Source organism: Hyperoodon ampullatus (genome assembly GCF_949752795.1).
Source record: "Hyperoodon ampullatus genome assembly, chromosome: 10".
NCBI lineage: Eukaryota > Metazoa > Chordata > Mammalia > Artiodactyla > Ziphiidae > Hyperoodon > Hyperoodon ampullatus.
The window spans coordinates 95,694,634-95,717,010 of NC_136923.1; the positions used below are offsets into that span (position 1 = coordinate 95,694,634).

The following is a 22,377-nucleotide window of genomic DNA, read 5'->3' on the forward strand; positions in this document are numbered from 1 at the left end:
TTTTACAGAATGCCCATTTTAGAAAAGACAGCTAAGCTAAAGAAAGAAAATTAAAATCATCTGGAATCCTGTTGCCTAAAGATAACCATTGTTAACATTTCAGAATACTCTAATTAAAAAAAAATTAAAACAAAACAGTCATCATGTCTATTTGGTAATCCCCTTTGCATGACATTTTGTCTGTCTTCCTATTTCAGTAACTTTTTTCTTTGAACATGTGTAACGGCTGCAGAATATACCATTGTGCTAGGTTCTCTCCTAAGTAAAATAGGAGTGCTAAGGCATGAACCTTGTGCCATCTGTTACAGCAGCTCAGAGGACTTTTGTTTTATATCTTGGTTTTTGGCCAAGGTGCAAAGGTGAGGTGATGTTAGGGTGTGTAAAAGGGAAGGTTTAATACTGAGTCCTATGCAAGGGCAGGCCATTTATCATAGTGTATCAGAGTCATGGAAAAGTTGGAGAAAATCATTAAATTTTTCATCAAATCTTCATTTGTTTTTAGGGTCACTTTTTTCTGCTCCCTATTTTGTCTCTCCAAGAATGAAACATGACTGAGGACTCCCAGAGAAACTTCCGTTCAGTATATTATGAAAAAGTGGGGTTTCGTGGAGTTGAAGAAAAGAAATCATTAGAAATTCTCCTAAAAGATGACTGTCTGGGTGAGTTTTATAAGTTAAATTTACCTTATTGGTTCTCAGTCATTCCCAGATCTTCTGAAATTAAATGTTACCTTTAAAGATGACCAGAGGTATTGGTTGCCTGCCGTATTTTTTTTAGTGATAAGATGGCAGCAGAATGGTATATTTTGGGAGAAATTAAGGATTTTTCAAGTTTATATTTCACTGAGTCAGAGCCAGACCTTTTTGAAAGGCCTCTTTAGAAGTCAGTAATATTTTTTTCTCTTATTAGACCCATGTATTTTCTCTTCTCAATTTTCAGAGGTGTCATTATAGCTTCTGGGTAAATTTGCAACAACTCTTGCCATGATTTTCTTTTATGGAAATACTGAAACTGCATTATATATTGATATTTTTATTCTAATCTAGTCATAATGTCTGTTTTATCGCTAATTAAAGTAGAATAAACTGAGCCATAGTTAAAAACAGTAGTTTAAATGCATAGAGTGTCTTAAAGTTTCAAAAACATTTCCCACCTGATCTTTGATCCTCACTAGGCAGTCTGTGCTTTAAGTATTATAATTCTCACTTGACAAGTAGGGAAATTGAGGCCCCAGATGGTTGAATGTGGCTTACTGGTGAATGTGGGGATTTGCAGGCTGACTGTGCCACTCACCGGCAATGGAAATTTAGTCAAGTCACTAAACTGCTCTGAGCCTCAGTTTCTGCATTTTTGAAACAATATCTACCCAACAAGCTTGCGATGTAGATAAATGAAATAAGTTCTATACAATAGTAACTACTGGTATTATAGTGAATGTAGTAATATATGCAAAATGCATCTCCTACACCGTGAAACACTAATTGTTTTTAAATAGCTAGTTGGAAAAAAAAAAACACATAGCTAGTTGGAACACCTGGGCTGGAAGTCAGTCTGGTGTTACCTTTCCTAGATTTGCTGATTGTATAGCAGCCTGCCTCTGAAGAGATGTCTTACTATACTTTCGGTTTTCAGACGTGAAATGCATCGTTACCTATTGTGATCAGCATGAAAAGCATCTAATCGTTTTTTTTTTTCTTCCTGTAGATGTTGAGAAACTTTGTACTTTTAGTCAGAGGTTCCCGCTCCCATCCATGTACCGTGCATTGGTCTGGAAGGTGCTTCTAGGTATGATTTCCAAGAGTTGGAAGCTTTATGTTCAAAAATGTTGAATGATGGGATCATTGGCATCTTATCAGTCAGAAAAAGGATTTCTTTAGGCCTTTTACTGAGTACTGGGTCCAACCTCGGGAGCCTGAATCACCAGTCACTTTGGAAGCCCGGAAGAAGGTGACTTTCAGAGGCAGTCCATTGCGTGTCACTCTGAGTGTCAGGTGACATTAGAAGAGACAGTGATGCACCTTCCTGAGACAAGGTGTGGGAAGAGCATTGGGCTGGGAGAAAGGCGAACTGGTCTGGGCTTTACTGTCAGCTTGGTAACCTTCCAGAAGACGCCACTAAGCCTCTTTTTTAAATTTTTTTCCTTTTTTTCTTTCATCTGTAAAATGAGGATATTGAGCTAAATTAACTCCTAGGGTTTAGCTCTTGATTTGTTAGTCTGCGACTCCCAGCTGTAGAGGTAGAACTTCCTAAGGAGTGCTGTCAGAATCAAAAAAGGAATTAAAGGGTTTTTACTTCCTAGAAGCACAAATGAATAACTTACAGTGAAGAGTGGCTGAAGGAGAAGGAAAAACAGTCTTGCTCAGTTTCTGTGGAAGAAAACGTGTATTAGGTGCCCGAAGTGACTGGCAGTATGCCTTTTGAGCTAAGGATTTTTTTTTCTGTTATTGCTGAGCCTGCTGATGTATAAAATACCCATCCATTACTACCCTCCTTTTCTTTCTTTAAAAAAAAACAAAAGTTAGGATAATCCTAGAATTCCCTTGTGAGGTAGGTATCAATATTGCAATTTTACCGATGGGGAAAAAGACAAGCTAAATAACTTGCCTGAGGCCTTATAGCCTGTAAGTGGCAGAGCTAGGATTTGAGCTCAGGTTTGTAGAGCCCATTTGAAGTTAGGTTACATTTATAGACCTTGTTTCCTTTCCAAAATGTACTATGTTTTCAGGACTTGAAAAATCTGGAGTCCCGAATCTGATTATGTAATGTGGAGCCAGCGAGGGAATGCAAGCCATGCTAGAAAGCACTGTGCATTGCCTTTTTTGTTGTGCATCTTGCCAGCCTTTGTACACTTACTTTTCTAATAGGTCACCGTGCAGTTAAAATATAGAGAATGTGTGAAAACGACCTCAGTTTTCCCTGAGCATTTAAAAAATCTTAGTGTTTCCAGTGCCCATCAAAGTAAATGCCTTCCAGGGGTGCCTTTTAGGTGGGAATGTCGATCATATTTATATCTGCTGAGAAAGAGTATGTGTCTTATTAACTGATAATGCCAGTGGATTAGTATGAGATGGACAGGTGTACTTTGCAGCTGAGTGCCAAGGCCTGTCAGGCTGTTCATCACCTCTCTTTTTCGTGGCTTGCTTTATCAGGTGAGTCTCCCTTGTTTTTGCCATTAAAGGCACTCGAGGGACTTCCCTGGTGGCGCAGTGGTTAAGAATCCGCCTGCCAATGCAGGGGACATGGGTTCGAGCCCTGGTCTGGGAAGATCCCACATGCTTCAGAGCAACTAAGCCTGTGCGCCACAACAGCTGAGCCCGTGTGCCACAGCTACTGAAGCCCGCGTGCCTAGAGCCCGTGCTCTGCAACGAGAAGCCACTGCAGCGAGAAGCCCGCGCACCGCAATGAAGGGTAGACCCCACTCACCACAACTAGAGAAAGCCCACGCACAGCAACGAAGACCCAAGGCAGCCAATAATTAATTAATTAATTAATTTAAAAAGGCACTCAAGATTTAGAGCTGCCACGCTATGTTGGGAGTTTGGTTCCAGCATTAACCTCCCACTGTGTTAGTCTTCTGAGCTCATCCAAGTTATGTTTCCCAGAATGTTCTTAAGAATACTGGATCTGTGGTAGTTTGCACCAAAGAGAGATCCATAGTCAAGTGTACTAGCTAATAACACTTATACTAGCTTAGTATGTGCCATGTACTTTTAGTGTTTTATGTATGTTAATTTGTTTAGTCAGCATTACAATTGTGTGAGATGGGTATTAATTCTTCCCATTCTTCAGATGGAGAAGCTAAGGCACAGGAAGATCAAGTAAGTTGCTGAGGGTCACCCAGCCTTTAACTGTAGAGCTAGACTTCAGACCCGGGAACTTTGACTCTGGGGCTTGGGCTACGATACGGTTTCATGAAGTTTAATGAGGCTGGGGTAAAGAAGATGTTTTTCTTTATAGCAAAACTTAAAGCCTTAAGTTCATTGTCACCACTTCCCAAATCTATTTGACTCTGGTACCCTTTTTCTCATGAAGACCCTTGGGGCTCATGTTCTGCAGAGAACATTTGGTGAAATGCTTACCCATCCCATTTCCTGCCTCTGGCAGATAAGGAAACAAGTCCCTGGAGAGACATTTGTGAGCATCTTGGTGTTAAGACCTCTGGTACTAGTTGACCAAAGGCCCATCCAGTGCGCTTTCCAGTGTGTTTTCTCCATGCCATTTGTTTGTATTTAAAACAATGTGGTTCTTGCCCCAAAGTCTAATGAGTAGACATCATGTTTAAATATATTAATGAGCATAAAATGGCATTGAAATGTAATATAAGGTCACTTTGGGAGTGAAAATTAGAGATTTTTTTTCCTTCTAAAGAGACTTTAGGACTTTGAGCAAGTTTTAGTTGTTGGGGAAGAAAAGGATTTGACCACTTGGTGGTGGTTCTAAGATGAAGGGGGCTGTGTTGTCAGCTACAGCTCCCTTAAGAAAATACCACAGACTGGGTGGCTTAAATAATTTATATCCTCACAGTTCTGGATGCTGGGAAGTCCAAGATCAAGGTGCTGGCCGATTTTGTTCCTGGTGAAGCATCACCTCCTGGTTTGCTGTGTCCTCACACGGCAGAGAGAGAAACCACGCCAGCTCTGGTGGCTCTTCCTTTTCTTATAAGGGCACTAGCCCTGTTGGATTAGGGCCCCACCTTATGACTTCTTTTAACCTTAATTACCTCCTAAAGGCCCTGTTGCCAAATATAGTCACATTGGGGGGTTAAGGCTTCAACATATGAATTGTGGAGGTTGGGGGATGGGAACAATTCCATATTAGGGGCCAAGCACAGCAACTGGAGATAGGCCTTTAGCAGCTAAGGGTGGCCCAAGGCTGACAACCGTAAACTTGAATTAAATCATTATTGTAATTGGTGTGATTTATCTTGAATTTATGTGGCACATTTATTCAAAGGCTTTATGATGTCGTTTAATTTCTCTTTAATATCAATGATGTAATTGCCACTCGAGTATTGATAGTATTTAAAATTTGATTTATAGTGTGAATTTCTAAAAGATAATCTGTACGGTAACTAAATATTTGTGTGAGTTCTAGTCTAATTGTGGTAGGCAGCTTTGCACAGGATTCTCTTTCATAGAAGAGGAGTTTGGATTGGTGCCTCAGTATTTTGCCCTCTTTTCCCCCCCGCCCCGGGTCTCTATAGGCATCTTGCCTCCACACCATGAGTCCCATGCCCAGGTGATGATGTATCGCAAGGAGCAGTACTCTGATGTCCTTCACGCCCTGGAAGTCATTCGCTTTATCAGTGATGCCACACCTCAGGTTGAAGTCTATCTCTACATGCATCGGCTGGAGTCTGGGAAGTTGCCTCGAAGTCCCTCCTTTCCACTGGTCAGTGGTGCTTTTGTTTGACCCTTGGTTCAACTTTAGACTGCTCTGTCTGCCAGCCTTTGTTTGCATTATGTTTTACCTTAGAAACTTTCAATGGCTCTTCTTTGTAGAATAAAAGCAACACACCTTTCCCAGACATTCATAGCCCTGTACCTTTTGACCCAATCTCTCTAATGTTTTAAAATTCTGTTTTGAAGTCATTTTAAAGTTATAGAAAAGTTGCAAGAATACTATCAAGAAATCCCATATACCCTCTCTCCCGGTTCCCTAGTCATTAACATTTTACCACGTTTGCTTTGTCATTTTTCCTATATATGTATACATATTTTTTTTCCAAACCGGTTAAGAATAAGACGTAGACACGGCATCCCGTTCCTTTGGATTCCTGCAGTGTGTACTTGCTAAAGATGAGCACACTCCCCTAGGTGACCATAGCTGTCATCAACACCAAGAAGTTGACACTGATACAGTATTAACATCTAATCTTCAGACTCCATTCCCGTTTGACCAATTGTCCCAATAATGCCCTTTATCTAAACCATAAAAGTTGTGGTTCAGAACTTATCAAACTTTCAACTACTAGTTTTACCATTTGTTGACGATCTAAAAAATTTTTTTTGTTTTAATTCTTCATTTTAAGATAGTAGAGAAAAGTTGCATAAAGAGTCAAGTGTTCCCATATACCTTCACCTAGCATCCTCAAATGTTACATCTTAATTATACTCTGGTTGTTTATCCAAACCAGAAAATTAGCAGTGATACAATACTATGAACTAATCTATAGGTGTTACTGAAATTTTGCTGACTGTCCCACCGATGTTCTTTTTCTGGTCCAGGATCCAATCTGGGATCATGCATTACGTTTACCATGTCTTAGTTGCCTTTAATCTAGAACAGTCCCTCAGTCTTCCTCTGTCTTTCATGACCTTGACAGTTTTAAGAGTACTGGCCAGTAGAACATTTGTCAATTGGGGTTTGTGTGTTTCCTCATGATTAAAATCTAGTTATGCACTTCTGGCAGGAATTCCACAGAAATAGGATACTTATTACTCTTGCTGCTAACATTGATCACTTGGTTAAGGTGGTGTCTGCCAGGTTTCTTCAAGGTAAGGTTGCTGTTTTCCCTTTGTAATTAATAAGTAACTTGGGGGGAGGTACTTTGAGACTGTGTAATTATCAATCCACTGACTGTTGCCTGAAACAGTTTTTCTGTGCTGATTGCCAAATGGTGATCTTCTAACTCCTTCGTTCCTTCTGCATTTATTAGTTGACTTTTCTGTAAGGAAGAGTTTTCCCTTCTCCCTCATTTACGTATATCAGTATGAATTTATAGATTCCTCTTTTATTCAGTGGCCTATAATTCATTACTACCATTATTTTGATGTGAAAATTGTCCCATATTTAGCCAGCGGGAGCCCCTTCAAGCTGACTTCTGTGTCTTTTTGACAAGTTCCCATCATTTTGAGCACTTTCTTACTTTCTGGCACAAAAAGATATTCCAGGCTCATTTTGTATTTTCCCTACCCCAGGCTTGGAATCAGGCTTTTTTTCCTTTTTTTTTTTGAGTATTATAGTTAGAAACCAAGAACAGGGTGCTAGGTATGTTCATTGTCCCTGGTGTGTCATTGCTTCTAGGCCCTCTCAGCAGACAGCTAGGAAATACACGCACACCTATATGTTTACGTATCTATTTCTATATTAAAGACCCTGAGTTAATGCCCAAACTGCCAAATTCCTTTCTAATATCACAAGTTCATTTTAGCCCTAACCCTTTTTATGTTTGCAACTTCCTTCTCTGGCAGTTACGGTGAGGCTAATGGAAGCCTCTTCTTATTTGTATTTATTTCTTTGCTCGTTCCTCTGTCTGTAACCTACACGGCCGGCCACCTCTCTGGCCCTGGCCTGCAGGCCGCACAGGCCTTGTAGTCACTGGCGGCCTCCTCGGCCCTGACCCCTCCTTGGCCTCAGGCCCACAGGCTCCAGCCTGCTTTATAGATTTCACCTTTGACAAACTGCTCACTCTAGTTACTTGGACTGCTTATTGTTTATAAAGGGAAGAGAGGGGGAGCGGAGGAGGGCAGGCAAAGTAATGACTAGCTCTTGGGCTTTGGCTATTTTAATACAACTTGCAATTCACTCTAAGCATTTTAACTTTTGGCTAAAACAGAGTGAATTGTTCAGAAGAGGGATTTGCCTGAAAACTGCTGTTCTGTAATTTTTTTGGTGGCTGTTGAAGATTGCAGTGTGCCGGCACAGCAGTTTGAACTTCGACTTGTTCTTTCTTTTTGAGGTTACTTTGGGTCCCATGGTCATCCACTTTGCTGAAGTTTATCAAGAGAGAACATTCCTGAAAATAGTTGGAACCCTCAAACTTTAAATTTTATTTCCTATTGGCAGAATGCAGTTAGCTGATAGTACTACACAAGTTCCTAAGCTGTATATGAAGTTAGGTTAGATTATCCATTAGCTCAAGAGATCTAGATGATAGGTTATCGTTCCCACCTCATCCCTGTTCAGCTTTCCAGGCTTGAGGTCCAGGCACCTGTACCATGGCCTCAGGCTGACATGCTGTCCAAGTTTTTTTCTGGGCTCAAGTCTCCTTGGTCACCAAGCCCTAGAAGCTGTATTTTCCTTATTTATTTATTTTTTTTTTCTGGTACGTGGGCCTCTCACTGTTGTGGCCTCTCCCGTTGCGGAGCACAGGCTCCGGACGCGCAGGCTCAGCGGCCACGGCTCACGGGCCCAGCCGCTCCGCGGCATGTGGGATCTTCCCAGACCAGGGCACAAACCCATGTGCCCTGCATCGGCAGGCGGACTCTCAACCACTGCGCCACCAGGAAGCCCTTTCCTTATCTTTTAATGAGACTGTGTGACAGTGCTCGGCACAGGGCTGGGCACATAGAACCTGACTTCAGCTGGAGGGCGCTGGTCCTCTTAGCTGTGTCTCAGAGTAACTGGGAGTAGCGTTGAGATACCAGGTTCAGGAGCAGCCAGCACAGCGCCAGGGCCAGGCGGGAGTCCACGAAAGGAGACTTCCTGCTGTTCTTGACATTTTGTAGAATGTTCGTAAGTGGATAGGAGGCCTAAGATGCAATACTTCTGTTAAAATAGGTATTTTGATTTTAACTTGGGACTTCTTGGGGGGTGGAAGGAAACTTTTTAGTTTCTTTTCAATGTTAAAAATCCTTCAGCTGTTAAATCCTAGATGAAAATGTAAAGCTTTTGGTGTAAGGTATGGTGTTAGAAAACAGATTTTTCAAGTGGATTCCAGTTCTTATGAGATTTCTTTCGAAATTTACTTGAGGGTTTGCTTTCGTGCTCTGAGTATTGACACAGGGTTTGAGAAATGCCATTCTTCTGAGTCCTAAAATTCTGATTCCAGGGTCATTTTTAGCTTTTTAGGTGCTTAAAGATAGAACAAAAATTTAAAGCTATGTATGAATGCTTTGAAATAAAATGCTTATTAGTCCTTTTGAGGTCATTTAATGTTTGCAAATTATTGACAGAGGTCTCCAGTTGTTTGCTGTTTATCACTTCTGTTTGAAAGGAATTCTCCTCCAGCGCAGAGAATACTTTTGGGTGTAGAGTCAGCCCTTGCTTAGGGTTTGTGTTGACTCTTTGGCCTTAATGTTAGAAGTTGGAAAATCTCTGATTGTTCAGCTTGAAACCTGAGTGTTCGGAAGTGGCGCTGACTCAGATTCCTCTGGTTACTCATCCTCATCTTCACCTTGGTCATCTTTTTGGTGATGGACTGTGTGCTTTGGTCCCACTTTGATTTATTGCAGGTCCTTCAGAATCTAGGGAGCAAGGCTTCATTATTATTAAAGAATCCTGTATTCCTCTCTTCTGCCTCCCTCTTGAGAGTTATTATTAATCTTGCAGGAACCAGAAGATGAAGTATTTCTTGCCATTGCTAAAGCCATGGAAGAGATGGTGGAAGATAGCATTGACTGTTACTGGCTCACCCGCTGCTTTGTGAACCAACTGAATAACAAGTACCGGGATTTTCTACCCCAGCTGGTGAGGGATGATGTTATGGCTATTTTGGGGTGGGCGTGAGCAATGGTAATGGGGGTCCTCAGGCAATGGCCTTTACCTCCTGGTGCTGATACAGTTATGCGTGGACCCTCTGTGGTGGGCATCAGCAGATGCCTTCTGTAAAAGGCCAGATGGTAAATATTTCCAGCTTGGTGGGCTAGGTGTATATGTCTCTGTTGCAAGCACACAGCTCTGCTGTTGTCACACAGAATACATAAAAGCATGGTTGTGGCTGGATTTGGCCTCTGCAGGCTGTAGCTTGCCCACCCCCCGCTCTGTAGTATTCCTTATCTTGATCCAGAATCCCCTGACTTTAGCTAGAATTACCCATCTGTACTCAGGTTTAAGTTTGGCTGTGTAGAATGGGAAGCGCAAGTAACAGAGGCTTTGTCTTCTTTCACGTAAGCAGAAGTCTGGAGGCAAGGCAGCCCAGGGCTGGTGCCACAGCCACTGTATGGCCAGGGACCCAGGCTCGTGTCCTCCTGTACTAGCCTTCTTAGGTGTGGTCCTTCCTCTCGTGATCCCATGACAGATGCTGGAGCAACAGCCATGACGTCCCTGTTCTAGGCAGGAAGGGAAAAGCAAAGACGAAAGTAAAGGAGGAGAAGTGACAAGCCAGGCCAGCCTGTCCCCCTTTAACAGACTTGCCTTCTGCATGCCTATTGGCAGGCAGGACTGTGTCACCAGGCCACCCCAGTTTGCAGTGGAGCCTGGGAAATGTGGTCGGTTCGTTTTAGCCGGGCACACTGTGATCTCACATTAGAGTCGGGACTCTGTGAGGAAGGCAGCCGGTGGTCTGTACACTCTGACTTGGGAATCTGGAGACCAGCGCTTGTGTCATCAGCACAAGCCAGGGGTCCTTTGCCATTCTCTTTGCCCAGTGTTTTCCCTCATTTTATAAAAACAAGTCTTTTTTCTTAAGTCATTGAATTGTTTCACTTGGAAATTCTGTTGAAAGCAGTAACCGTGGTACAGGATGCAGGGTCAGGTGCGGGGCACACGTCAGCCAAGCCCTGGAGATCCATCCCTGCTCTGTGTCCGTTAGGGTGGTCGGCGAGACTCTGCGGCCCTCAGCTTCCCAGGGCACTGAACAGGAGTGTTTTTTATGTACTTGCATTAAGTAAAATTTGATTTTTAGAATTTTGAAATTTAATTCACTTAATTTCAGTAAAATAAAAACATGGCATTGGAGCATATGTAAATGAAATGTTAGCTGCCTAATTAAATCAAGAGGTCCGAATCATACTGTGATTCGCTTTTCTTATTATTGGAGTAAATGCAGTAGCATTTTGATAGTTGGTTTAAAAATTCATTATTTTTAATAACACAAGTAACAGATACATTCTCGAAGTATTAAGTAATCCAGATGGATCCAGTGTTGTCATAGACCTGCACCAGCACGTCCCCTCCTCCACTTTCTAAGACATAGGCATTGTCATCAGCTTGGTGTGTATTTGTCTAGAGTATTTTATGTGCATTGGAATGGATGGGGATGCGAGTGCATTCACATGATCATGTGTGTGTGTATGTATATGTATATAACTTATATATATATAATTTTTTTAATGTAAGTATTATCATACTGTTCATACGGCCCTACAATCTTTTTTTTTTTTTTTTGCGGTACTTGGGCCTCTCACCGCTGTGGCCTCTCCCGTTGCGGAGCACAGGCTCCGGACGCGCAGGCTCAGCGGCCATGGCTCACGGGCCCAGCCGCTCCACGGCACATGGGATCTTCCCGGACTGGGGCACGAACCCGTGTCCCCTGCATTGGCAGGTGGACTCTCAACCACTGCGCCACCAGGGAAGCCCCACCATTCTTTTTAAAACTTAATGTCTGGGAGCTTTTCCATGTCAATACACATAGGTAGTTTTCAGTCCTGACTTCCTATTAGTACCACCTGTGAGCTCTTAAAAATGACCAAACCAATGAAATCAGAATCTTCAGGGATGAGGCCCCAGAATTCCACTTTTTTAAAACTCCAAGTGATTCTGAAATGAGGCTATGATTGAGAGTCGCTCATTTAGAACCACTTTTAAAAATTCTCATAGTATTTTCTGTTAAGAATTTGCCCGAATTTAATGTAAAGGCTCCATGCTGACAGTCCCACTCCGTGTACGCGATGTGTTCCCATGTGTGTATGTGTGCGTGTGTCTCTAGGGTGGGTTACCTATGCAACAAATGCTCAATTGCAAGAGACATATTTAAATTTGTTAACTACCAGGTTACTTACCAGAAGTTGTACCAATTTTGCTTCCCCCAACAGTTTATGAGATTTCCTGTTTTCCACCCCATTGCCAATACTTGATAGTATCACTCTCTTAAAATTTTTCCGATCTGATAGTGAAATGGTAGCCCATTTTAATTTCCATTGCCTCATTTTTGAGTGAAGTTAAGCAGCTTTGGGTATGTTTATTGGTCATCATATTTGTCTACCTTTCTATTTTGTTTCCGTCTTTCCTTTTTTTTTTTTTTGGTAAGAATTATTGCTATATGCTGGATATTTATCCTTTGTTAAATAAGTTAAATATTTTCTCTGAAAATATTTCTCCCTGTTGTGTAAAGATGTAAAGATTTGATACAATTGGATTTATCAGTATTTCTTTTGCTGTTTTGTATCTCAGTTAGAAAGCGCTTTCTAATGCCGAGATTTTAAAACAAGTTTTTAAAAAGCTTCTAACTTTTAAAAATATTTGAACATTTTAAAATTTAGTCCTTTAATTGGTGAGGGACTTACCTTTGTGACTGGCATCGGACGCAGACGTGACTGTTCCTTTTGTGGTTACAACTGTAGCACAGCTTCAGCCAGCACCCCACCACCCTCTTCCTCCTTTGCTCTGGTCAGCAGTTTGAGAACATGATTCGTGCCAACCAAGACTAAATTTGCTTTACTGATGAATTATGGCATCTTAACACATCTGTTTTTACAGATGAGGAAACTGAAGCACAGAGCAGTTAAGTAACTTGTCCAAGGCCACACAGTTAATAAGTAGTAGAACTACCACTTACACTGTTGGTCAGTTCATTTTTTTCTTCACAGATTTGTAATATGCCCTCTTTATCATGTACTAGGTTTATATATATATTTATTTATTTCTGGACTCCCTTTTTTTTTTTTTTTTTTTCTATCAAGGTATTTGTCTGTTTCCTGGCCAGTACCATATGACTTACTTTAACTTCCTAGCATATTTTGATAGCTGGCAGGGACATTTCCCTCTTATTGTTCTTTTTCAAAAATGCCTTGAGCTTTTTTTTTTTTTTTTTTAAAGAAATGAATGTTAGAATCAGCAAGATACTTAATGTCCCTATGTCCCCTGAACCTTAATTTCCCCATCTTCAGAAAAGGGGGTTTATTTTCGCATGTACATTATAGTGCCTAGCACATAGTTTTTTATAGTTGCAAATTTTTTTTTAAAGTTCAGAATGTATAAGAAAAGCTAAATTTCCTTTGTGTTGCTATTTGATTTAGCCATCAAGTGACTTAAACTTTTTTTTGTGTGTGTGACTTAAACTTTTAAAGTCAAGTTTTTAAAACAGTTGTCTTTAGTTAAACCTTGTTTAGTCCAGCTTAAAATTTTTTATTGTTGTATACTAGATCTCTTCTGTCTAGCTTTTTGTTAGTCTCTATAATCTTGTCTGTCATCTTTTCAAATTTTTGTGATTTTACCAAATTTGTTATCACAAAGCATAGGTTGTTTCATAATCCTGGGGAAATGTGCACATGATAGACAGTGACGGGCTTTTGACATCCAAAGAAAAGAATATTTCTGGTGATGATACCTTTATGTTGTAGTGTTCTGATTTATAGTATTACATCACAGCTTTCCTCTCCATACAAGCTTTTGGAAATTCTCTTTGATGAGGCCTCTGATTGCCGAGGAGAATAGAGGCCAGCTTCAGTGGTGTGACATGGAAGGTCTCTGTTGTTCTCTTCAGATCAGACTGCCTTTAAGCCATCTCAGTCTTAACTGTGTTTAGTCATTAAAGTGAGTGAGTTTTCTTTCCTTGCCATTGATATAATTTTTAAAAGCTGTCCTAAAGAGAGGGTTTTTTTTCTTTTAGTAAACACCATTAGCAGCCTCTTCTTAAGTTTAATATAAATTCCTCTCAAGGTGGTTAAATCTCTTGCCAGGTTTTGCCTTCTGTTGAGGTATGCTTTATTTCCTTAAAAGTAAGTGTATGAGAGTCATGGAAATATTGGAAATAACCTAAATGTTTTACAGTAAAATATAAATAAAATCACATCTACCATTTCTACCATTTGCTGTATCCTAAAAAATTTCAGGTAGTATAAATGTCATCTTCCACTAAAAAGAAAAAAAAAGCACACATGGATATGTATTTATATTCACCCTCTTAGATTTAGCAGTAGCATCTGATACATGTTTTTCTTCACCCTGCTTTATTATTTTTTTAGCCTAATATATGCTGGGGATTATGCCATAAGCAGTATATAGAGACATTCCTTATTCCTTTTCACAGCTGCGTACCACTTCATCCTAGTTTATTCAACCCATCCTCTATTGTTGGCTAATTGAGATGTTTCCAGTGTCTTGCTGTTTATAACAGGTGAATAGCTTTGTGCCTGTATCTTTGCCAGTATATTTGAGGGATAGATTTCCTAGAAATGAATTGACCTAGATCAAGGGGTAAAGGCGTATGTTACTTAGCTAGGTTTTTTTTCAAATTCCTCTTTGTAGAGCTCATACCCTTTTGCATCCTCATGATCAACAGATGAGAACACCAGTTTCCCTATAGCCTCGCCAACCTGGTATGTGTTCTTGCCAGCATGATAGGTGAGAAAGGATACCTTACTATAGTTTCAGGTTGCATTTCTTTTATTATAGCCAGGTTGAGCATCTTTTAATATGGGTTAGAGCCATGTGCATTTTTTTCCTATAGAGGTTTTGGCATTTTCCCTTTTTAGGAGCTCTCTTTATTTAGGGATATTTGTCCTTTAAGCTGGACCAGATATTAATGCGTGGCCCTCTTTGCCTGGCCAAGTCCCGTCCCTTGTTCGTGGGCCAGCTCAAACGTCGGCTGTCCTGGGAAACTCTTTCTGGCTTCTTAAGTATATGGGTTAGGATTCCCACCTGGATGTACGCATTGTCTCTGCTTATTCCCATCATAGCATCCCTGCCTTCAAGGCGCTTCCCACCTGGTTGAGAGAGCTGCAAAGAGCTAACTGTAACACACTGTAATAAAGCTATCTTGCCTTTTACTCCCTTCCCTGTATCTGTAGCACAGTGTCTGGCTACGGTGGACATTGTAAGGGTTATGAATTGCCTCTTTGGTAGAAGTACAGTGGTGCAGATATTTAGTAAAAAAAAAAAAAAAAAAAAAAAAATTTGCATTTGGCCAGGTGATGTGGGATCTGGTTGTGCCCTTCTGGATAGAGAGTACAGACCTGAGGGTTTGACCTTAGGATCCGTGCTTTGCCAGAGAACCCTGTAAATACAGCAAACCTGCCAGCCAGCTTTGTTAGCTCCCATCCCAGTCTTATAGTGTTGGCTGCTGTGTAACCTTACATGGGAGAGGCTGCCGGACGGAACCCCGGAGCATTGTCCCCCTGTGTTATTCCTGTACCTCTCCGGAATTCTTGTGCACATCTTGCTGGGGACAGAGCTCCTCCTGAGGACGTCCCTGTTGTCTGACCCCCCCTGCCAAGTGCAGAGTGCACTCCACGTGGGTCAGCGTAGGTGACATCAGTGACTGCTGGGCCCTTTTCATCTCCATTCTTCCTAGTTCCCTGTCCCCGCTTTAGTCCTGCTCTGTTTCTTTGGTCTTACCCTTGTCCTTTCCCTGAACGTATAACCTACTGCCCTAGAGCAGCCAGACGCGGGCCTTTGTTAGCTTCCCAGAGCAACTGAGTTTTGGTTTGGACTTTTGTCTTAGGTTGTCGAATCTGGCTATAGCACAATTAGGACTAACTAGGGTGACTAGCTGTTCCTTTTAGCCTGGGACTGTCCCCGGAAACCCCTTAGTCCTGGACTGTTGGTTCCTCTGGTTAGTGCTGACCTGGGAAACTGCTGCCTCACCAGTGACTTACATGAGTCTGAAGCTTTGTCTTCTAGCATTTCCTGCGTTCAGCATGCACACTTTTTCATCACAGGCTGTAAGATCAGGTAACATTATGTCACAGGAACTGAGTAATCGCCTCCTGTTTAATCATTAGCCAAAGGCTTTTGAACAATACTTGAACATGGAAGATAGCCGACTGCTGAGTCATCTGAAGACGAGTTCTGCAGTGTCCAAACTTCCCTATGATCTCTGGTTCAAGAGGTGCTTCGCCGGGTGCTTGCCTGAATCCAGCTTACAGAGGCAAGTATTTCTTTCAAATACGGACTGCAGGCTCAGAGGCAGAAAAATCCTGTGTCCTTTTTTTTTTTTTTTTTTTTTTAACGTGATCATCTTGGAATATAAATTTGCTTTAGAACAATACAGTAATTTGATGCTGACTTCTCCAGCAGCTAACATAACGCATGATTCTGCTTATTATATATATAGTTAGAAACATTAGAAGTATCTCATATTAATATAAATATTAAAAATGTTACAACTTACAGTTAGAGAAATTGAAGGCCCTCAGTGTGTTTGATGCTGTTCACTATTCCCATGTGAAATAGTCACTAGGGGTATATGTGGGCTTTTCCAGAAATGGAGCGGGTCCTAGAGAAAATGCATATTTCTAAAGTAGCTGAAGTCAGTGAGAGACTTGAAACTCAAACTCAGCTCTTCCATCAACTTCAGACGTGTTACGGACATTTCGGTGTCCTGGATCACCCCATCCACAACTTTGCAGTTGAGGAGAAAGGTAAATGTCCAGAGGACATTACAAGACAATGCATTTGGCATGTAGAGAATAATACCAACTGTAAGAGTTTATAGGAGTTATCAGAATAGTTATTTTAGAGTATATTCAATAACTGGCTCCTTCATTAAGGAATTTAAACCACTGGAAAATGAAATTGAATTTATCATTTCATTTGCTGCTTTTGTTGTTCCTTACCATGTAATGATTATATTAACATTACAAAATGTTCGTAAAATCTAAGCTTTGGTTTAGGACTTTCCTGCCGGAAAATGTCAGTTTTGAAACATTAGGGAATTGGCATACTGGTCACTTCCTAGCAGAGCAATTCTTGATACTTTCTAGCAATGGTTCCTTTTTTCCTTCCACTGCTGATTGTGTCTGAAATAGATTTCAAATGGCTGATCTGTGTTGTTTTCCTTGATGATGAGCTCTTCTCTGAAGCTCATGAACTCAGCCCTCTGTATCCGCAGATGCGCATCTGCAGATTCAGCTGATCCTGTGCTGTGTTTATAATTTGTGGTTGGTTGAATCCTTGGATGTGGAATCTGCAGATATAGAAGGCTGACTGTACCACCTCATTTTACACAAGGGGCTTGAGCCTCCACGGATCTTGGTATCCCCAGCAAGTGAGTCCTGGAACCAATTCCCTGGGGATAGTGAGGGACGACGGTACTTAAAAGAAAATGTAATTTGATTTAATTTTGAAATTTGAGCTGTTTAGATAAACATAAACTTCACACTCGTAATTTGATTATATCTTTATTTTGCAGGGTTTGGGATAAAGTTATAAGTGGATCCTGTAAGATATTAGTTTTTGTAGCTGTGGAAATTCTCTTAACCTTTAAAATAAAAGTAATGGCACTGAACGGTGCAGAGAAGATAACAAAGTTTCTGGAAAACGTAAGTGTACTTTGTTTTATTTTAATTTTGAATCTAGAAAGGAAGTCAGTTTAGCAAGCCAGATTTTTCTATTGCATTCAATTATTTCAGAGACATAGTATATTTTTACATCATAAGAAACAATTTTCCCCTGGAAGAAGTTTCAAGTTGGTCTGTGGATTGTAGTGCAGTCCTTTGGGGTCAGTGGTCTGAGCAGCAAGTCTCCATGAGTGTATGCGCCTGGGACTGGAGTCTCATCCCCTGATGTGACCACTAGGAGGCTTGTCAAGAAAAGGAAGAGGTGAGATCTTTACTTTAGGGTGACTGATCTTTGTTGCTGGAAAAGGAAACCTGATGTTTTGAGGGGTTTTGTAAGTCCTTTCATTTCTGTTGCTATCTCTGGTAGAATCCCAGTTGGATTTGTTAATGTGCTGAAATGTAAACTTAGAGCATGTTGAAAAGGGTCTAAATGAATCTGTTTTTCCCTGTCTTTGTAACTTAGAATACCCTTAACCAGGCAAGAAGAGGTGGAAGAAAGAGACTTAGGTGTGAGTGAATTTCACTGGACCCCAAATCTATACATTTTAATCAGCCAATGTTAACAATTGAACAGTGGCCCAGTAAATAAGTACTAAGTGAGGGTATGTTGGATCAAAGAACCGTCATCGTTGTAATAATTAGTGGCTCACAGTGCCAGGGCCACTGCTAAGCATTTTTTTGTGAATTACCTCACGTAACTCGGTAAAGAGCCCTGTGAATTGCAGCTATCATTTGCCCCATTTTAGAGACGGGGATCTGAACCCAGGGAGCTCAGATAACCTGCCCAGGAGCCCGCAAGTAGTGGGCAGTGCAGGATTCGACCCTAGGCAGTATGACACGACTGCTCCTTGCTGCGGGCTCAGGTGGAGCGTGAAACGGATCCTGGCACTAGCCTCCCGTGCAGTCACTTTCTGAAAAATGGTGAAAACTCCAGTGGAAATGAGATTTGTACCAGAGTGAAAATGAGGGAGATACTGAAGTCGGAAACACATTTCAGAGACTGGTTTGCTTGTTCACAGATCCCCCAGGACAGCTCGGATGCGATTGTGAGCAAGGCCGTCGACTTATGGCACAAACACTGCGGGACCCCGGTCCACTCCGCCTGAATATTCCCGACATTGTGGACAGTCTGCCAGGCCTGCCCAGAGGGCTTTTTTGGGACATGATCTACTAAACCGATAATAGGGTTCTCGCTTTGGTGCTCAAAGTGTCATTGTTTTCCCAGCAAAATTTATTTAAGATACCTGGAGTCGCTGTGTTGTGGAATGGCATCTTCTGATTACACAGAACTAGAGTTCAACTCTGAATAGCATTTAAAAAAAATTTATTTAATTGAAGTATATAGGTGATTTACAGTGTGTTAATTTCTGTACAGCAAAATGATTCAGTTATACATATATATACATTCTTTTTCATATTCCTTTCCGTTATGGTTTATCACAGGGTATTGAATATAGTCCCCTGTGCTTATACAATAGGAACTTGTTCTGAATAGCATTTTAAAAGCGTTGTTTGAAAATAGCTCCCAGCTTGTAAAGCAGTTGAGTCAGGGCGGGTGGGTGCTTCAGTCAGCAGGGTGTAACCAAGCTTGCCCTGCCCCTCTCTGCTTAGCACCAAGCTAGTTACCTTCTAAGGTCTATTTCTGGAATGACGAACAACTTCCTTATGTTGACAACTGGGATTCGGCTTTTGTTGATACAGTACCTGTTGAAATCTAAGCTGACTTTCTAAATCTTCTGAAATCTAAATCTGCTTTCTGAGACTTTGTCTTGCTAAATAGGTTTAAATAAAGGCCTTACATTTTTTTTTCTCTTTGTGCCAGTTGGCGTGAAATATTACTGAACAAAATGTGTCTAAATTTACCTGCTAAGAGAGGACTTGTTGATATTTTGCTGGACTCATGCTTTTTCTTGATGGGCCATTAAACGTTGGGTGAGCATCTGGGGAGGACTCTGCCACCCTGAATAGGAACGGGTGAAAGGGCAGGTTAATAGCTAATGTCCACCCCCGCCACCCCGGCCGTGTCATCCCCTGATGGTAACTGTTGGTTGGACAGTTGCAGGCTTTGAGCTGGGCGAGTGAGACGGGGCCCTTTGTTTGAAACGGATTCATGCAGCTGTCAGACCTGCAGGAGCCCCACTGGTGAGTTGGATTCTCCACGCCCCCATCCCCCTGCCCAAAAAAGAGGAGACATGGAATTATGGAGCTGTCACTCTGAGAGTTCAGTCCCTGCCTAATGTGTAAAATAGCTGTAGAGAGAGTTCAGAGCACACGGAGTTGCTGAAACCAGCTGGCCTATGTGTAAAGTAACATATCCAAGAGTATTTAATTTTTTTTAAATCAAAAATACACTCATGGGCTTCCCTGGTGGCGCAGTGGTTGAGAGTCCGCCTGCCGATGCAGGGGACGCGGGTTCGTGCCCCGGTCTGGGAGGATCCCACGTGCCGCGGAGCGGCTGGGCCCGTGAGCCATGGCTGCTGAGCCTGGGCGTCCGGAGCCTGTGCTCTGTAACGGGAGTGGCCACAACAGTGAGAGGCCCGCGTACCACCAAAAAAAAAAAAAAAAAAAAAAAAAAAAAAAAAAAAAAAAAAAATACACTCATAAGAAAACTTCTTAAAACAAACTGTGCTTACAGTTAATACTTTACATTTATCCAGTGATCGCCTGTGCCTCGAAGAACTTTGAATCCAGTGGGGGATGTGAGCAAAAGCGCGAGAAGGAGTTCCTGCTGCACTTGTCCGCTACCTAGTGAGTGAACGTGGGGTTTATGTGAAATTCACAGAAGTCATAAGCGCTTGACTTCTATCTAATTTACGAGCCACATACTGTTACCAACCATAAAAGTGTGCACAACTTTTTGGTAAAGATTATAAGGTCAAGTGATGTTAGTGAGTCGCAACAGCAGTCTCTGAGCAGGAGGGTGGTCCCGAGGTCAGCGATCCTGCTGGCTCCCACCTCGGCACTGGGAGAAGCAGGGGCGAGCCTCACAGAGCAGGGGGGAGGTGGGGGGAGAGGGAGGGAGTGCACCTGGCGGGGAGGGGGCTGAAGTGACTGGAGTAACGCTTAAAATTCTGGTGAGGGTCCAGATGAGCCGAAACGGAAGACTGTTGCCCTACTGCTGTGAGGTAGAAAATTAAATATTCTGCAAGTACAGTATATTCTGTCAAGCCCTGTTTGGCAGAACCTTGCTTGCTATAGGGTGTGGGTCTTGGGTCTTGTTTTGTTTTGTCCATCTGATTGTCATGCGTTTTCCTTATTGGAAAGGGCTCCATCTGGGCGGAATTTAAGGCCCACTGTAGGGACACAGAGTAGGTGAGGATCCAATTCCATTTCAATATCAGAATTTTATTTTACTGAGAGTGCAGTATTTTGAAGATGTTTCTGCTCACTGCCTGCTGTGAGAAGCACAGCTCCTGATGGAAATAGCCCCATGTTCCCTTTATTCGAGACATTTTGTCTGCATTCTGTAGAAACCCAGGGTTTCGGTTGTGGCCAAAACTATGGTGGGTAATATGTGGGGTTCTCCCCCTGCCTTGGAAAACTGGGATTTAACGTTACTAAGTTGAGTTTCTAGTTCTTCCTTCTTACAGTGTCGCCTTAAACATAGATGAGAGAGGCTCTAGATCTGAGGGCAGGGAAGGTTGGGGTGGGGGTGTGTGGCTTTTGCCTGATGACAAATCACACTGACAGATTGTACCTACGCGGGCTTGTGTGTGCGTGTCTGAGGCCACTTCAGGAAATGAGGTCAGGGTTCATTAGAATGAAGTGCTTTTTTTGGTTGTTGTTGTTAATGGAAAGTTTGCCTGAACACTGTGGGCAGCCCTCAAATCCCGTGATGTGTGGAAGGAGCTCTAAAGGCCTCCACCCTCTTGTTCTGGGTGTGAGACAAGCCAGCCTTGAATTGCTGAAGCATCACCCTGGGCCCTGTCATGGGGTCATCAGCTCCCCACTGTGACTGGGGGTTTAGTTTTCCTCCCTGAAAGTGCAGAATGTGGAGTGAAGTCTGTGAGGATGGGGAGGGTAAAAACAGAGCATGTGTGCCCAGGACTAGGTCCGAAGACCAATCTCCTGCCCTAAGTGACAGCCTCTGAGAGCAGCGCTGTGAGATTCGAGCAGGAGGGAGGCAGCGTCCTTCAGCCCGAGGCAGCCTCTGGGAGGGGTTAGGGGTGTGGATGGCTGGCAGGGCCTCTGGCTCTGCCTTTTGCATCCTCCAGTGGTCCCAGAGGAGAAGCAGCTTTTGTCTTCAGCTGGGTGTTCTGGGTTTGGAAGGCCTAGAGGCCGCTTTTCTTTGCCTTGACAGGTGAAAAGGTGTCTTTGTAGCAGGAGTTGGGGACCTTTTCCTCTGGTGGATGGAACAAAGAGATGTTTCTCCTTTAGAATCTGTGCCAAGTGAAACTGCTCGTGGCTCCTGGCAGGAAGCCAGATTGAAGAGGCCGGGGAGGGGTGGGTGGAGGAAGGGGGCGATGTGAACAGAGTGGGGAGGAGCTTTCCCGGAGGCCGGCAGGGCAGGGTGGGGTGCCGGCCCCTCACTGCCTTCCTCACCAGTCACTCCCTTTCCTTTCTCGTGCCAGCCTTGCCTTATGGAGGTTAAAAAATGAGTGGGCAGTTCCTTGCTAGGTGAGGTGACAATTCCTCACTCGGGGCTGGTCTCGCTGTAGGGCCACCACCCGGAGGGGGGTTGGAGAACATGATCAGAGGACAAGGAAAAAATCCTTCAAGAAGCTTGTCCCGACCGAGCAGAACTCCCAGCAGAATAGCACAGCAGGCGATCGGGGTTCAGACCTCAAAATCACACCTAAAGCGTAGGGATTACTTTGTCGTTTACCGGGAACTCATACAGAGGTGCTCGGGCCGGCTGGAGCTCACGCTAACCTCTGACCCTCCTGTTTGGTCTCTTTTTCCTCGTCTCCCGTCACCCTTCTTTTCCTAGAGTTTTACCAAGTAGCAACCGGGTACTTGTTGGAAATGTTGGCATCTCTTCCCTGCCCCCCACCCCGCCCTCTGGGCTTAATGCCATGAAGGCTTGTGAGGGTGGCAGTGAGGAGGAGAGCTCTGGATGATTCGCTTCTGTCAGAAGGCTGTGTCCACGCCCCGGCGGGCCTGCATCCCCACCTCCTCTCTCTCCCCTTTCCATTCTGTGTGGTTCACTTGTTCTCTTCTTCATTCTCATTCAATCATGAACTAGATTTGAACACACGCCCATTAATGGCCCAGG

General features: G+C 42.7%; 1 protein-coding gene across 4 annotated transcripts; it reads left to right on the plus strand.

The window, feature by feature from the left end:
• Positions 1-547: 547 nt before the first annotated feature.
• LOC307059386 (TBC1 domain family member 7) lies at positions 548-18,404 on the plus strand (the record flags this gene model as incomplete). 4 transcript variants are annotated; one of them, XM_079713315.1, is made up of 7 exons in its annotated part: positions 548-659; positions 1,705-1,785; positions 5,204-5,391; positions 9,274-9,411; positions 15,606-15,751; positions 17,015-17,144; positions 18,182-18,404. In XM_079713315.1, 7 exons carry the CDS (start codon positions 548-550, stop codon positions 18,266-18,268), a joined length of 882 nt encoding a protein of 293 aa, XP_079569441.1. In that variant the 3' UTR covers positions 18,269-18,404. The 4 variants fall into 4 exon arrangements, with proteins under 4 accessions (XP_079569441.1, XP_079569444.1, XP_079569443.1 ...); XM_079713318.1 differs by lacking the exon at positions 17,015-17,144 and having other exon boundaries at positions 15,606-15,755; XM_079713317.1 differs by lacking the exon at positions 9,274-9,411.
• Between the last annotated feature and the right edge of the window lie 3,973 nt (positions 18,405-22,377).